General features: G+C 41.4%; 1 protein-coding gene across 1 annotated transcript; it reads left to right on the plus strand.

The window, feature by feature from the left end:
• Positions 1 to 344: 344 nt before the first annotated feature.
• Positions 345 to 14,487, plus strand: LOC137256227 (solute carrier family 28 member 3-like). Its single transcript, XM_067793951.1, has 10 exons — positions 345 to 403; positions 1,811 to 1,949; positions 4,389 to 4,580; positions 5,820 to 5,981; positions 6,389 to 6,514; positions 6,947 to 7,077; positions 8,742 to 8,910; positions 10,149 to 10,406; positions 12,450 to 12,630; positions 14,421 to 14,487. The coding sequence occupies exons 2-10, from the start codon at positions 1,827 to 1,829 to the stop codon at positions 14,447 to 14,449; spliced, it is 1,371 nt and encodes a 456-aa protein (XP_067650052.1). The 5' UTR covers positions 345 to 403; positions 1,811 to 1,826; the 3' UTR covers positions 14,450 to 14,487.
• Positions 14,488 to 14,751: the final 264 nt, after the last annotated feature.

The following is a 14,751-nucleotide window of genomic DNA, read 5'->3' on the forward strand; positions in this document are numbered from 1 at the left end:
TTCCAGAGGCAGCGTGCCTCAAAGCAGAACATCAATGTAACAAAGACGTAGAATTGTATACACCCAACACAACTGACAACGGATGCGACTATAAAGAGGATTATCTAAAATGTGGAGCGGCACTTGGTTGGGCAAGAGCTTCTCTTTGCGAGATGATACTTCGCAACAAGAGCATGTTTGTGGTTCTATGCTCACTGATCACACTGACTGCCTACGTTGTATATGTCGGCTTCAGCATCAGATATTCCTTTGGGGATGAAGGCTCTTTGAGACTATTACTTGGGACCGGTTTTGCCATCCTGATTTATGCCAAGGTCAAGTTGACAACTCGCCTTTATCAACTTCTATCTCCTTGGTCCAATAAGATAGCGAATTCCCCTTCGATAACGAGAACAATCAGATGGTAAGGATTCTAGAGCAAATACTGTCAAAACGAATATATCCGTCACCTAAAGACTTCATAAGAAATAATGTTATAACTGATTGTGGCGGCAAACAAATAACAAACAAATAAAGTTAAAGTCGCTAATATGATTTCTATCTGATGCCAGTACTGCAGCTTTCATTGCATCCTGACTGAGGTTCGTTTGGATGGGTTGTTTGCATGCTATAATAGAAGTACAGGAACTATTACAGAAACATTGCCGTGTCTATGTGTGTGTATATCATAGGGCGTAGCAGAGATAGGGTCTAACAGTCAAGTCTGTACCAGTGTAGGGGTTACAAAATCGCATCGCCCGACGCCCAGGACAAGTCAGTTTTCATTTCGGGCAATCAAATAATGGTATCTTACTTGTCCGTGGACTACTAGATAATTTCCACTTATGGTTTCAAACTGCAAATAATCTTTGATTTCATTGCATATCTGCTCATAATGTAGCTATTACATTTAGGAGATAAACATCATGTGTTGGCCAATTTCCGGGTGTTACTGAGTATTTGAAGTACGGGAATGCATTTGGAACCGACGGCGTCAGCCGGAGGTTTCAAATGAAACATTCCTGTGCTTCAAATACTCAATAACACCCGGAAATTGGCCAACACATGATGTTTATCGACATTGTAAACACAAAAGTAAACCAAAGGGGTTTTAGTGTCTGCACTCGTTTACATCGAATGCGGACTCAGCAGTGAAGTGTCATCAGCTGGCCGTTTCAGCTGGTTCTCATGGTAGCATCTGGAGTTGCTCATTTGTGACGTCATTCTAACTTTACGTCACAATATGATTTGAATGACGCGACCACTGTTGATGACACAACAAAACAATTGTTTACGTGTAAATACGCAGTGAATAGTCTTTCAGTTTCCGGGAATCTAATACCATTTGATCATGTTTTTCGACCAATCAGATTACAGAACACGGTGACTTTTGTTTTACAATTCGTAATAATAATAAAGTAGAGCTAGTAGAGAGTAAGGATACCACTCTTCGATAAATAACCAATAAACATTAACATCAAGCATAGTGTCATAAAATCAGGGCAAGTGGAAAATTAGCCAGGGCAAGTTACTTTCTCGGCAAGTGGCTTTTCAACATATTTTTGATCTCCTGGGTTACCAGACAGGTTAACAGGTATATGGTATTGCTATCAACGTTAACGTCCCACATCCAAATATTTACAAGCAAGTTATTAGATTTAGAAGCAAGTTCTCTTGGAGTCATTTTCGAAGTAAAGACGTCTGACGTCATCAGCATATGTTATGCAGTTATGGGTTATTACGGGATTGTGATATGCATACTAAATTTGCCCTTAAATATCTCCTTCATATTTTCTCACATTCATCTCCTACTACCACCTTGTGTTTGCAGGTTGCTGTATGTAGGAATGGTTCTCTTCATGACAATCTACCTGGGACTGAATGTGACCAAGGCGGAGAACTTCCTCTCTCTCAGTGGACTGACATTCTTCATTCTTCTAGGATTCCTCATATCCGAACACCCAGAAAGGGTAAGGAGTTCCTTCTTCTTCTTCCTTTGATGTTAATGACAAACGTGTTTTAACATGTAGTAGAACTCTGTCTCTCTGGCTCGGTTGGCACTCTGTTTCTTCTTGATATCCCAACATCTACCCAGGAGAAGAAATATAAGAGCCATTACCTTCTCTAAACCATAATTCCCCGATCTAACATATATTTCATCGTGACTGTTATTTGGGACTAACGGTGACCATCAAACTTTAAACGTTTCATTTTAACATGTGCAAACACTGACAAACACAAACGCATGTGTGAAATTGAATGGGACACATGTAGAGGAGAGGTCATTTAGAACCGTCCCTACATATTATACCCACCCGTGCAAACGTTTAGAATTGAAAAGCATATACACTGTTTTGACCAGAAGGATTGGGGTAAAGATATAAATATGTTGCATAGAGGATAGACATGAATGTTTCAATGCAATTCAAACTTTTTCACAATGACAGGAAAGATGATGTTCACACAAGAACCTGTTTGGTGCTTTACGTACTACTGCACGTCGTGGACAATATTACTTAACCTGCCAATCAATCATTTAGGTGTCATGCGTACGTACTGTGAGCACACTTAACCTGTCAATCAATCATTTAGGTGTCATGCGTACGTACTGTGAGCACACTTAAGCTCTACTAAAGATCTGAGATAATGATGATGATTATAAAGCAAGTATATGCCCAAGGCGCATATAAATTAAAGTTAATAAGATATGAACATATGGTTCTGAATGTATCAAATGACGAGGGCAGTTCATTCTACTGTTTGCTTGCTCGAAATTCGGAACTGTAAGGCAACACTTGGCTCGTAAGCAAAGTGATCTAGCTGATTCGCAGTGTTGGAACAGATTGGGCAGGTATGAAAGAGCTTTACCACCGTGTAGACACCGGATTCCCTTCCCACAGAGGTTACTTGTCATATTTTCCTACGAACCTCTGTTCAAAATAGGTGATATTTCCCGGTTCTCGTAAAGTGCCCAAGCGGCAAAAATCGTAACACGAATTATCTCCCTTCTTTCTATCGAATCAGAACACGTAATACATCGACTACGATCCATCTTGACAATAATGCAAGCAAACACTGGGCCACAAATATCACTCCTCTGTCGGGGACTTGTGACAGACAAGGCATTTAATGCCTAGCTTGCCCGTTGTCAACGAGGGTGATAGAAGAAACGTTTGTGCACCGCGCAGGGGAAGAGGTTCTAGTTTTCCCGAAGCATAAGGAAATTGCAGAGGCCTTGCGAAGGATCACTTTTGAAACAACGTCGCTGATTGCACAGCTAATTTTGAATGAACTAATCACGTATCCTGAACACTCGCATCATGAAATAGACGTAACAGAAAAGAGGTTCATAGGTAGATATGACAATGTATGCACAGAGTCTGAAAATGAATCCTTGCTTCTGCTGGCAGCCACCTTGGATCTTGAGTATAGAGTGGTTGGAAAATATTAATCGTTCCCAGTACTTTGTCCAGAAGCTTTGTCAATTACATCTACATTACAGTATATTTTGATCCAGAAATTTCACATGCAGATGAACTCCATAATGTAACACGCAAAATGAGAGAAATGTTATTTTGATATCAGTATTTAAAGAAAGTATGCAGGAAAGAAGCGACGAATTTTGAACAAACATGAACACATGTGGAGTATACCAAGCTAAGACAGAAATGTTTTGAAAACGTTCTAAAAACGTTACCTTGTGATTTGAAAAACATTAAAAACCGTTTCGTTTAAATACAAATAATTTTGTTGATTTAAAAAAAAACAAAAACAAAAACATTCGATGGCGAAACACTCTATAAACGTTTTCAAACGTTTCTCCATTGGGTTTCCAAAACGTTTCAGAAACGTTGCGGTTGGACCTTCTAGCGATTGTAGAGATATCAGAAACGATATCATCTTCTGATATCGTTGCAAGCTTGTTTGCCAACACTGTTTTGAATCCCGTCTCGTAAATACACACATGTAAGGAAATCCGTTATATTATTAGAAAAAAGGAAAACAAAACGGTGTGTTAAAGAATACTTCATTTCATCAATACATATGGAAAGTAATCAGTCATCTTTCTCGTCGGGCTCCTCTGGCGTCCGTATTGGCCTCTGAAATAAATACAAGGACATTCTATAAATATTTACTGTTACTCCGCTCTTGATGATGCAAAATTACTGATGCATAGTGAAACTGTATTGAAGAGTTCACCTTCCCTTCAATATTTACCGAAAACGAAAATAAATACAGATCAATTAACCTCAGTCTACGATTAATCATACACCATAGGAATTAATTTATTACCGCCTACAACCCCCATCTCCCCTCAACCCCCCAGTTGGTTTCGCGAATTGTGCACAACACTTTTTATCCCAACGAGTAGTGGTGGTGGTGGTGCTATGTGTTGCTTACAATTTCAGGTCAACTGGCACGCGGTATTTTGGGGGATCGGGACCCAGTTCCTGTTTGCGCTGCTGATTCTCAGAACCAGTATCGGGTTTCGCTCTTTTCGATGGCTTGGAGAAAGACTAGACGAGTTCTTGAAACACACTGACAAAGGATCTGAATTTGTATTTGGAAAAACATACCAAGATCACGCGTTTGCATTTCAGGTAAATGTGTAACACCCATCGTTTGTACCAGGGAGGCTATATATAGAGAGTTGTAGATTATCCCTTTTTGGACTCATGACAGAAAAGGTCTCCATTATCTATAAAAATGGGCAGACGTCAATATGGTGCAAATTGGTAGAACTGTGCGTAACATGAGGACCAAGATTGTTCTTTGTTTAAATATCCCATTGGTATATCTGACCACGGTCACAAGTGCCCTTCTGAAAATCTATAATTTGTTTAGCATGATATACCACAAAAGACCAGCATATTCTTAAAGTTCAATATGATTTGGCTTGTGAATACTCGGGTTTAGATCTGCTACAGGTAACATGGCCTTCTATAGCTACGTAGACTGGCGCAATTTAATGTCAGTCATTTACTTATCTCGTTCATGAAGACTCTTACTTCTGTCAGCATGAATCTTCAGAACGGGACTGAATCTATGTGTGAGAGAGAGATAGAGCGAGAAAGAGAGAGAGAGAGAGAGAGGGGGGGAGGGAGGATACCTTTAGGTTTGGTTCTTGTTTAAGGCCGCATTCAGCAAAGTTCCTGCTGCATGGCCTCGGTTGGTAAATGATCATGTCTTGACCAGACAATCCAGTGATCAACAGCATGAATATTTATCTACACAATATGGTTACGGTGACATATATCAACTGAGACGTCCAGTTAGTCGCTTCTTACGACAAGCCTGGTGGGAGATAACGAATCTTGTTAGAGTTATTTCCTCACTTGCTGACATTAATAACGTCCCCACACACGTGTGCAGGCTCTAAGCGCTAACCCATTAATAACCAAGGTGTCTGTGACTTACCTTACAGGGTACCCAGTCGCTGCTAGGCTGACAGAGGCAATTTATGAACAAACTAAGTTGCCTATGATGTGATCACAAGCACAACAAATAACATCCCACGACCGAGGACTCTCCGCGCCCAACGTTGTTTAACCTCAATTGGTTTGTGACCAGGGCTCTACGCACATAGCTTCGCACCACCACCGCATAGCTTATAATTGTTGACAGAATGGCTAAGTTCGGGTGATGTTATGACCATGTCAATGTGTGCGTGTGTCTGCATGTTGTATCTTGTTTCTGTGTCTGTGTCTTTGTGTTTCCCAATGTACCTCAGTGAGTTTGTGTCTCAGAGTAATTTCAATTGTGCGTGTATCGTTTGTGTCATGATATCGTGTGCGAGGGGTCTTAACTGCTTCGGATATTCCTGTGTTTTATGATTTCAGGTGATGCCATTTATTCTTATGTGCTCCTCGACTATCAACGTCTTGTACTACTACGGGGTTCTCCAGGGATTCGTGGCCAATTTTGGATGGTTGCTGTCTTTCTGTCTGGGTACCAGCCCCGTGGAGTCCGTCAACACAGCAATCAATGTTGTGTTTGGGCCAGTACGGTGAAATTGTAAACTCCTATTCCGTGAGCAGTAGAACATCATTACTACTATTAACCCTTCAGTACCAAATGATGCAAAGCACAGTTATGAAGGGATATACTTCACATTCTAATGGCGATTTTGTTTTTGTTAATTTCAATGTTTACAAACATATCGGGTGTACACTTTCTCTTCCCCACAGTGTAGCTCATATCAGGCTGGGGTGATAAACTGGTGTTATTTTGCTCACGATTGGATGTCTTGGTTGTGGTGTTATTGTCGATTGTTTTAACGGTCCTTATAAAGGTATTTTTATTTTTTCGTCTACATATAATTGGTCATGGGATTTATGTATGTGTCAATACAAAGTTTTACAAGTAAAGCATGCTGTTTGTGGTATTTTTACTCAAGTTTCGTTATCAGGCAGAATCACCTCTCGCCATCAAGCCGTTCCTTCCTCATCTGACGCCGTCTGAGTTACATGCTGTCATGGCCGCCGGATTTGCCAGCATTGCAGGGACGGTATTCGGGATGCTGACATCTTTTGGAGTTAGTGTGTACCTTATCATTTGTCTCAAGGGCATTAGAGAGTGAATAGTTCCTGGGATAATAATAATTCCTGGGTAGAATTACATGTACACCCAAACATCGCATAGGGGAACACGCTCCTTCAAGAAACACGGATCTCATCAATAACATCTATTAATTTTGAAACTGCAGGTACACATAAAACAGTGTTTAAGTATGTTCCTTTGTTAATGCCTCTTTTTTGGCTAATATAGTCTATCTGCTGTCAAATGTTCATTCACGGACCTCACAAGGCTTTCACATGTGGGGCTAACTAGATACATCGCACTTGTCTTATCTTGGGATGGGTATACTCTTTTTCGCAGTAGTGTTGTTAGTTTGTATATTTATACCTATCCTTCATGGTATAACAGACTGAATATTTAGTAAATGTGTTGATGCAATCATCTCTAGGCTCCAGCCAATCACCTGCTAGCAGCCAGCGTCATGTCCGCGCCTGCAGCCCTAGCCATGTCCAAGCTGATTGCCCCGGAAACACAACCAACCAGGATCCAGCCACATGACGCCTACAACATCCCTGTCCCGTCAGTCACAAACAGCGTTCTTCATATATGTATACAGAATTGATATTCATGTATCATGGTGGTGGCAGAACGAAACTATTAAGAAAATCATTGTGTAAAAGAACCAGATGTGAAACCAACAAATGGTAAAAAAATCTGCCGTAAAAACGGTATTCTAAACATATTATAACAATAACACGAATACACGACTTTGACAAATATATATAAAGACAGTTAACAGTGCACGTGAGTGGATTATGATTTAAAGTCGCATCGGCAATATTTTAGCCATATCATGACTAAAGCCAGTTCCATATTCATGATAAATACATGTAATATATAAAACATTGTCAACGAAGGGCAGTAAAATGACTAGATTATCACAAAATGGGTTAAAACTAGCCAGCACATATGTATAAATGACGACAACTGTTTTGGACAATACAATGTACAAGAGGGCTATTTGGCCTCAACAACTGAAGGTAGATCACCACACTCGAATCCATGGTGACATCTATTACTTATGCTACCTGCATGAGTCCTAGCTGGATCTCCACCTTCCCTTCCGCCATTTGTATTAATGCTGAGACTTACATACATTACATGAAACATTTACCACGATTAAATGGGTGAGTCGGGAAATATTTAACGTCACATCGGCAATGCTTAAGTCATATCGTGACGAGAACATTTAAGACTGCAATGGAAAATATGTAATTCTAAAAATGTGTCAACGAAAGGACAGTAATATAACTAGAATATCGTAACTGGAATTTTATACTACTATGCAATGTTAAAACTAAAATCACTATTTGGACAATAAAATATGAAAACAGGCGATAGCTTGCCAATAAAAGAAGGTAAATCAGCATACTAGGGACCATGGGGACTTACAGTACAATTGCTAAACACATGGACCCTAGATGGATTTACACCATCTCTTCAGTTGCTGGCGATTGTAAGAAATAGCAGCCACACTTAATATGCAAAAATCCTGGAAAGTGTAATCTACTTTGAAAGTTTCGGGACGTACGTACTTCCTACGATTAAAAACCTGGTAGACTTAAATGTACGTCAAAGTACTTCTAAAGCTAGACAGGGTGTGCAATCATCATCACACCTAATGCAGGTCGCCTGGTTGTTTAACATGGTTGGCTCGTCACGCCAAGGACCAGGGTTCGATTTCCCTAATGGGTAAAACGTGTGAAGCAAATTTCTGGTGTCCCCTGGTGTGATATTGCCGGAATATTGCTAAAAGCGACGAAAAGCGGAAGACACTCACGGTTGATTTATAATGTCGCCCTTTTAACACCAAAATATGTTGCTGTACATGAACGTGTTGGTCTGCTTAGTTGAGATCGTCACAGTAGAGGGGCGACGGGGTAGTCTAGTGGTTAACGCGTTCGCTCGTCACGCCGAAGACCCGGGCTCGTTTCCCCACATGGGTATAATTGTGAAGCCCATTTTCTGGTGTCCCCCGCCGTGATATTGCTGGACTATTGCTAAAACCGGCGTAAAACTAAACTTACTCACTCACTCACTCACTCATCACAGTAGATGTTCTCTAATGGTCTAACACAAGTCTATTTGCAGCACACCAGTGACTGCCACTGGAGGTGCAATGCACAGCAAGTGAAGCATTGGGGCACAAGAATAACGCTACCTCATAACATTATGCTACATAGGAAGTTCAACAACCTTCTGGAAGCCGTGTCAGAGGGTGCTACAGACGCCATACCGATCGTCGCAAGCGTGGTTGTGAACCAGATCATATATATCGCCATCATCAACTTCGTTGACTCCACGCTGCTTTGGTTCGGGGACAGAGTGGGCGTAGCTGGAGTGTCCTTTGAGGTAATATACGAAGTTGCCTTAATATTGACAGTCCTGTTTTGTGAGTGAGTGAGCTTAGTTTTACGCTTCTTTTAGCAATATTCTAGCAATATTATGCTTTAGTAATATTTTTAGTCATGTAAGTTAGGAACGCAAAATCCTTGGCAAATGAAAATATAGCCTTTGCATATGATTCATATTTATAGTATTACATATATTTGAATGTTATCGGAGACACAGAGCAACTACAGCTGCAGCTGCAACATTTACAGCAGTATGGATGAGCGTATGAGTTTTCGTTTAAGCTGTTGTATTAGCAATAGTATAGTAATTTCGCGAAATGGGCTTCACACATCGTACCCAAGAGGGGAATCGTTTACGGAATGGCGAGTGAACGCTGTAACCACTGTCGACCGCCCCTCAGTGTGGATGAAGTAAAACTGTCTGACATCACTGTGTTTTCCAGAACTAAATGTGTGTTTTTTGTTGTTTTTTGTTGTTTTTTGGGGGTTTTTTTTGTTTTTTGTTTTGTTTTTGTTTTTGTTTTCTTTGCAAGACAGCTCAGTCGGTCAGGTTCCACGCTGCTCCTCGTGCCCATCACTGGATTGCTTGGTCTCGGCTATTTAGAGACACTGTTTAACATTTACACAGTATTTATCAGCTGGAATGATGTATATTACATGCTCACACTGAACTATGTAGTGAGTGAGTGAGTTAAATACAAAATCACTTCATCAATATTTTACCCATATCGTGACGAAAACAGTAAATAGTTTATAGGTTTATTATTTTGAACATCTGTCGCTAAAAGGCGGTAAAAGAACTAGTATATCACAATTGGATATATAAAACTACAATGTGACATAAACTTATATACAACTGAGGACATTACAAAGTAAAGCTAATGAATCGCCAACAACTGATGGCAGATCACCATAATGGGGACTTACGGGCCGTTTCTATATGGACCCTAAATAGATTGCCAGCATCCCTTAAAGCCACTGTTGATTGTAGTCAACTCCGGCCATAATTTAAAATTATCAAACTATTTTTGTTTTAAAACTGGTAAGTATAAATTTACATTGAATGTTTTGGGACTTCCGAACCCTCTCATGAAAACCGTAATATGCAGACTTCATATCTGCATCGGTAGCCTTGATATAGCCGATACGTGTTCAGATGTCGACAGTGTGTTCTTTATAGCGTCGTGGTGCGGGTATTGTCTTGACTACGTGAAATGCTATTTTATTTTGTTTCAGTTCCTGTGCTCCTATGGTTTCTATCCTATCGTGTACATCATGGGCTTTTCGAGCACGGATTTCTTGAAGATTGGCGAGCTGTTCGGCATTAAGACATTTGCTAACTCATTTTACGGTTATCAATTGTTTGGAAAGCTGATTAAGAATCGCCATGCATTGGAACAGTACATTGCCTCCACTAACGGGACTTGGCACTGGGAGAACAGAGACATCGTGCTGGACCTCACCAACAGGACGCTTCCTGGTGGGATCCTAACGGTGAGTGAGTGAGTGTATGCGTACGTGCTCAGAATGTTATCTGCTTTGCGTTCCTTGCTTGAGGCGGGTCGTGTTAGAAAAACAATGCTTAAAATTAAAAAAAATCTCTTGTGTGTTCTGCGACGTACAATGTTCCAAAGATACTCTGTTGAGATCTGGATGCTCCTTGACGTATAATACAGCCGGTGTCACGTGCACGCGTGAACCCTGCTTTGTCGTCCACGGCGGTCATTAAAATGCGGGGAAACTCTTGGATGCAAGTAATACAATACTCTACTGTAAAGTGAGTGTTATCTCCATACCATCATCAATGCTAAAGGGTACTTACTCCTAAATATTCCGTTGCGCATATTAAGTGTTTCTCAGGCGTCAAACGCGGACGAGCAATGAGTCACGAACAACCGAAGTTTACTTTAGTTTGGCCAAAGGATTTTTCCTCATGACGTCAAATTCCAATAACGTCTAGCGTTAAACCAAACAAGCCGCCCTGCTGCTTTGTGCTCAAGGTACAACAGCGTGGCATTGTCTGTATATGGAGAGGACGAGACGGTTGATGAAGGCCCTAGGAACGTGCGCCCTGACTCGCAGATTCGCCTGAGAGAGTTTAGTTAAAGTTGTGAGCCATGGTAGAAAATCATTGATCATCCTCTGAATCTCGTCCCACAAGGGTTCTCTCTGGTTTCAGTCTAGACTCAGGGTAGGCCATTGAAGAACTTGTATCACTGGTGATTGTGTTGCTGAAAACAATGCGTCCTGGGTCCAACAAGCGTGCACTGATATATACGTATAATATATCTATATAAAGAAGGAAAGTTTAACGAGCTCAAAGTTGTCAAACACCCCACTCTCGATTATGGGCTAATTCTGGGTGGAAATTGTGGAATATCTAACCGCGATTCTTGCTGAAATAAAGCCAGATAAATTCCCTTTCGAATAATTCCAATATTATCAAAATCGGTGCATTATGTCCCGAGCAACTTAACTTGGAACTCGAGACAAGACAAGTTTTTCATTTGTACGCCCAAATCCTTCCTACGAAACTCATCGCCTCTCAGAGAAGAAATACCATGTATTTCACTTAAGAACACCCGATCGGCGAAAACACAACCTTTTCGTAATCGCTAGATATTCCACTTTCGTTCTACAACTTCTCAAATGAAATAGGCTATTCTTTTACCGGCAATACACGACTTTACTGGGAAATTAGCGGTATCGAGTGACCGAGTTCACCATGTTTGTCTTTCACCCTTAATAGGCTTGCACCAACGACCAGCTGCTCGAAAATAAAACACCAGTATTATTTTTATTTCGTGACTCGATATATCGTCCCATCATTACTTTAGTAAATGCGTTTTGTCGGCATGTTTTTTCTGGTTTTTGTTGGGTTTTTTTATCAAGTGATGAAACTAAATCCACATTTTCTTGAACACTGGCCATAAACCAGTGTTCCGTTGCACAAAACAACCTTAGGGAAACCCTAACTCGGACTTCAACCTTAGCCGTAACCTTAACTAAGGCTGAGCTCTTCAGCGCAGGAGTAATGGAAGCGTCCCTGATTACCACGTAAATTCAGCGTGTCCAGTTGACACGTTTTTCTCTGTACACTCTCTGCTTCCTCAAACTTCTCTCAATCTCTTTGTATAATATATATTCCCTTCCCAACCTTATAGAGGCTAAGGTTGGGTCGCTCCAATCTTAGTTATCAACCTTAACTCAAGGCTAACCTTAATTAAGGTTCTTTCGTGCAACGGGATTCTACCCTTAGTAAAGGTCTAAGGTTGACCTTAAGAGATAAGGTCTGGCACAGGTCTGGCTAACACATTTCTTATGTAAAACCTATGTATGGAACCCAAAACGGGTAAACATACCCTTGCAAGCAAACTATCCTGATATGAATAGAAATGGTGCATATGTACATGTCAAGCCAACACGCCGTGTTAAGCGTAATACACTGACTGTGAAACAATCGGGCTCACTTACACAAACACAAACAGAAGAGCATACAGCAGTCTTGTTGATCACTGCCGATATTTTCGTTCCCAGAAACGATCTGAAGTGATTGGGACGTACGCATTCTGTGGGCAGAACCATCTGGCGGCGATTGGGGTGACCCTGGGAGTGTTCTGTACCTTGATCCCAGCCAGGAAGGGAACTATAACTAAATACATCACACGTGCCAACGTATCCGGTCAGTTGGCGTGCTACATGACAGCATGTATAGCAGGTACGTTGACATGATCAAGACGTGGCAGCAAGACATAGTATACGATCACTCAAAACTAGCCATTCCGTCAACAATTGAAAGCTATGCGGCGGTGGTGCGAAGCCATGTGCGTAGAACCTGGGTCACAAATCAGTTGAGGTTAAGCAACGTTGGGCGCGGAGGTGTTATTTGCTGTGCTTGTGATCTCATCACAGGCAACTGAGTTTGTTCATGAATTGCCTCTGTCCGCCCAGCAGCGACTGGGTACCCGGTAGGGTAGTCACACACACCTTGGTTACTAATGGGTTAGCGCTTTGAGCCTGCACACGTGTGTGGGGACGATATTAATGGCCATTAAATTAATGTCAGAAAGTGAATAAATAACACTAACAATATTCGCGATCCCCCACCAGGCTTGTAGTAGGAAGCGACTATCGGGATCGTTTGGTCAGAGTGGACGTTTCAGTTGACATATGTCACCGTAACCACATTGTGTAGATAAATGTTCATGCTGTTGATCACTGTATTGTCTGGTCAAGACATGATTATTTACCCATCGCCACCATGCAGTTGAGTGCGGCCTCAAACAATAACCAAACCTAAAGTTATCTCCAAACTGACCACATGCACTCGACAGATCAGTCGTATCGCCAGCGTCAGTTTGTGGGACAGTACTTTTCGTTTTGCTATATACTCATGGAAAAATGTAAGGGAACGCATGTTTCTTTGGGCAATTCAAAATTTCTGTTTACTAACTTCAGCGCCGTGTATTATCGTTTTCGTAAAGAGCAGTTCACTCAAACTCACCATAATGCTTTCCATGCACGTGCACTACATGCTCCTAAAGTTACATGCACTTAGATTTACACGTTAAATGTATCTGCACTGTCAAACACAACGTTTAAAACATTGTTAACATGGCGAGACAGTACTTAATTTTGGCACAGAAATGGGAGGCAATTTGCATGGATAATGGTGGAAGCTCATTACCACAGGTGCAACAACTTTTCACAAGTCTGTTAGCGTGATATCCAGACTTTGAAATCTCTATAGAGCGACTGGTGACGTCAAATGAGCCGTGGTCGGGGACGGAAAAAGGAAACCACCCCACGGGATGATCGTTATGGTGGGGGCTCTGTTATGGTTGCGGCGGGTTTAACTTTAACCACAAAACAGATCTTGTGCGTGTTGATGGCAGGATAACTGGTGGACGATATCGTGACGAGATCTTGAACACGATTGTGATCCCCTTTGCGCGTGCAGCAGGTCGAATGTTCGAGGTCCAGCATCACAATGCCCGCCCTCACATCGCTCATGTTTGTCGGGACAGACTGCAGGTGTCCAGGTGTTGCAATGGCCGGCTAAAAGTCCTGACCTTAACGCCACCGAACATCTTTGGGATGTTCTTGGCCGCAATGTTCGGGACAGACCTGTTCAACCCATCAATTTGAATGAACTTTTCGTGGTTCTCCAGGAAGAATGGCGTAGAATTCCGATTGGTACCATCAGTACACCCATTCGCAGCATGCCACGACGACGCCCAGCAGTTCTCCAGAGACATGGGGGACACACCCGATATTATTGATTTTCATCACTATTTCATGTGTTCCCTTAAATTTTTCCATGAGTATATTTCAAATGACAGTATATTTACATTTTACACAATTTTTTTATGTTCCTTTTATTCTGTTTCCAATGTAATTCTTTTCACTGATTGCACAAAGTCATCGCTGTGCAACGACCATCCTGTTCTTCATATCCGGAGTCCCTGCCCTACATCATCCAATCTCACCTTTCAACTCTTTTGACAGGAATGCTGTATGATGAATCCCTTGTCTGAACCTCCCCTAGAGGTTTACACGATCCAAGGTCAAGATAAATGGATGTGGATGTTACTTTTGTTTTCTGACTCAAAATACCACCCTGCGTTCTGGTCCAGGGTTTGGAAAATCGAAACCGGATTTATTCGAAGATTTTACGTAATGAAGTCAGAGAGGTAGAGAAAAACACACTTTACAATAAACCTTCAGATATGGAAGGAGTGGGAGGAAACTATCCTACTATGTTGAACGTACAGACATGCCTTTAGGATAATTGGAAAATATCTATAAATGATCTAAGGTACCCTCTCTTGCACTCGGA

The sequence above is a fragment of the Haliotis asinina genome, chromosome 11 (assembly GCF_037392515.1).
Source record: "Haliotis asinina isolate JCU_RB_2024 chromosome 11, JCU_Hal_asi_v2, whole genome shotgun sequence".
Taxonomy (NCBI): domain Eukaryota; kingdom Metazoa; phylum Mollusca; class Gastropoda; order Lepetellida; family Haliotidae; genus Haliotis; species Haliotis asinina.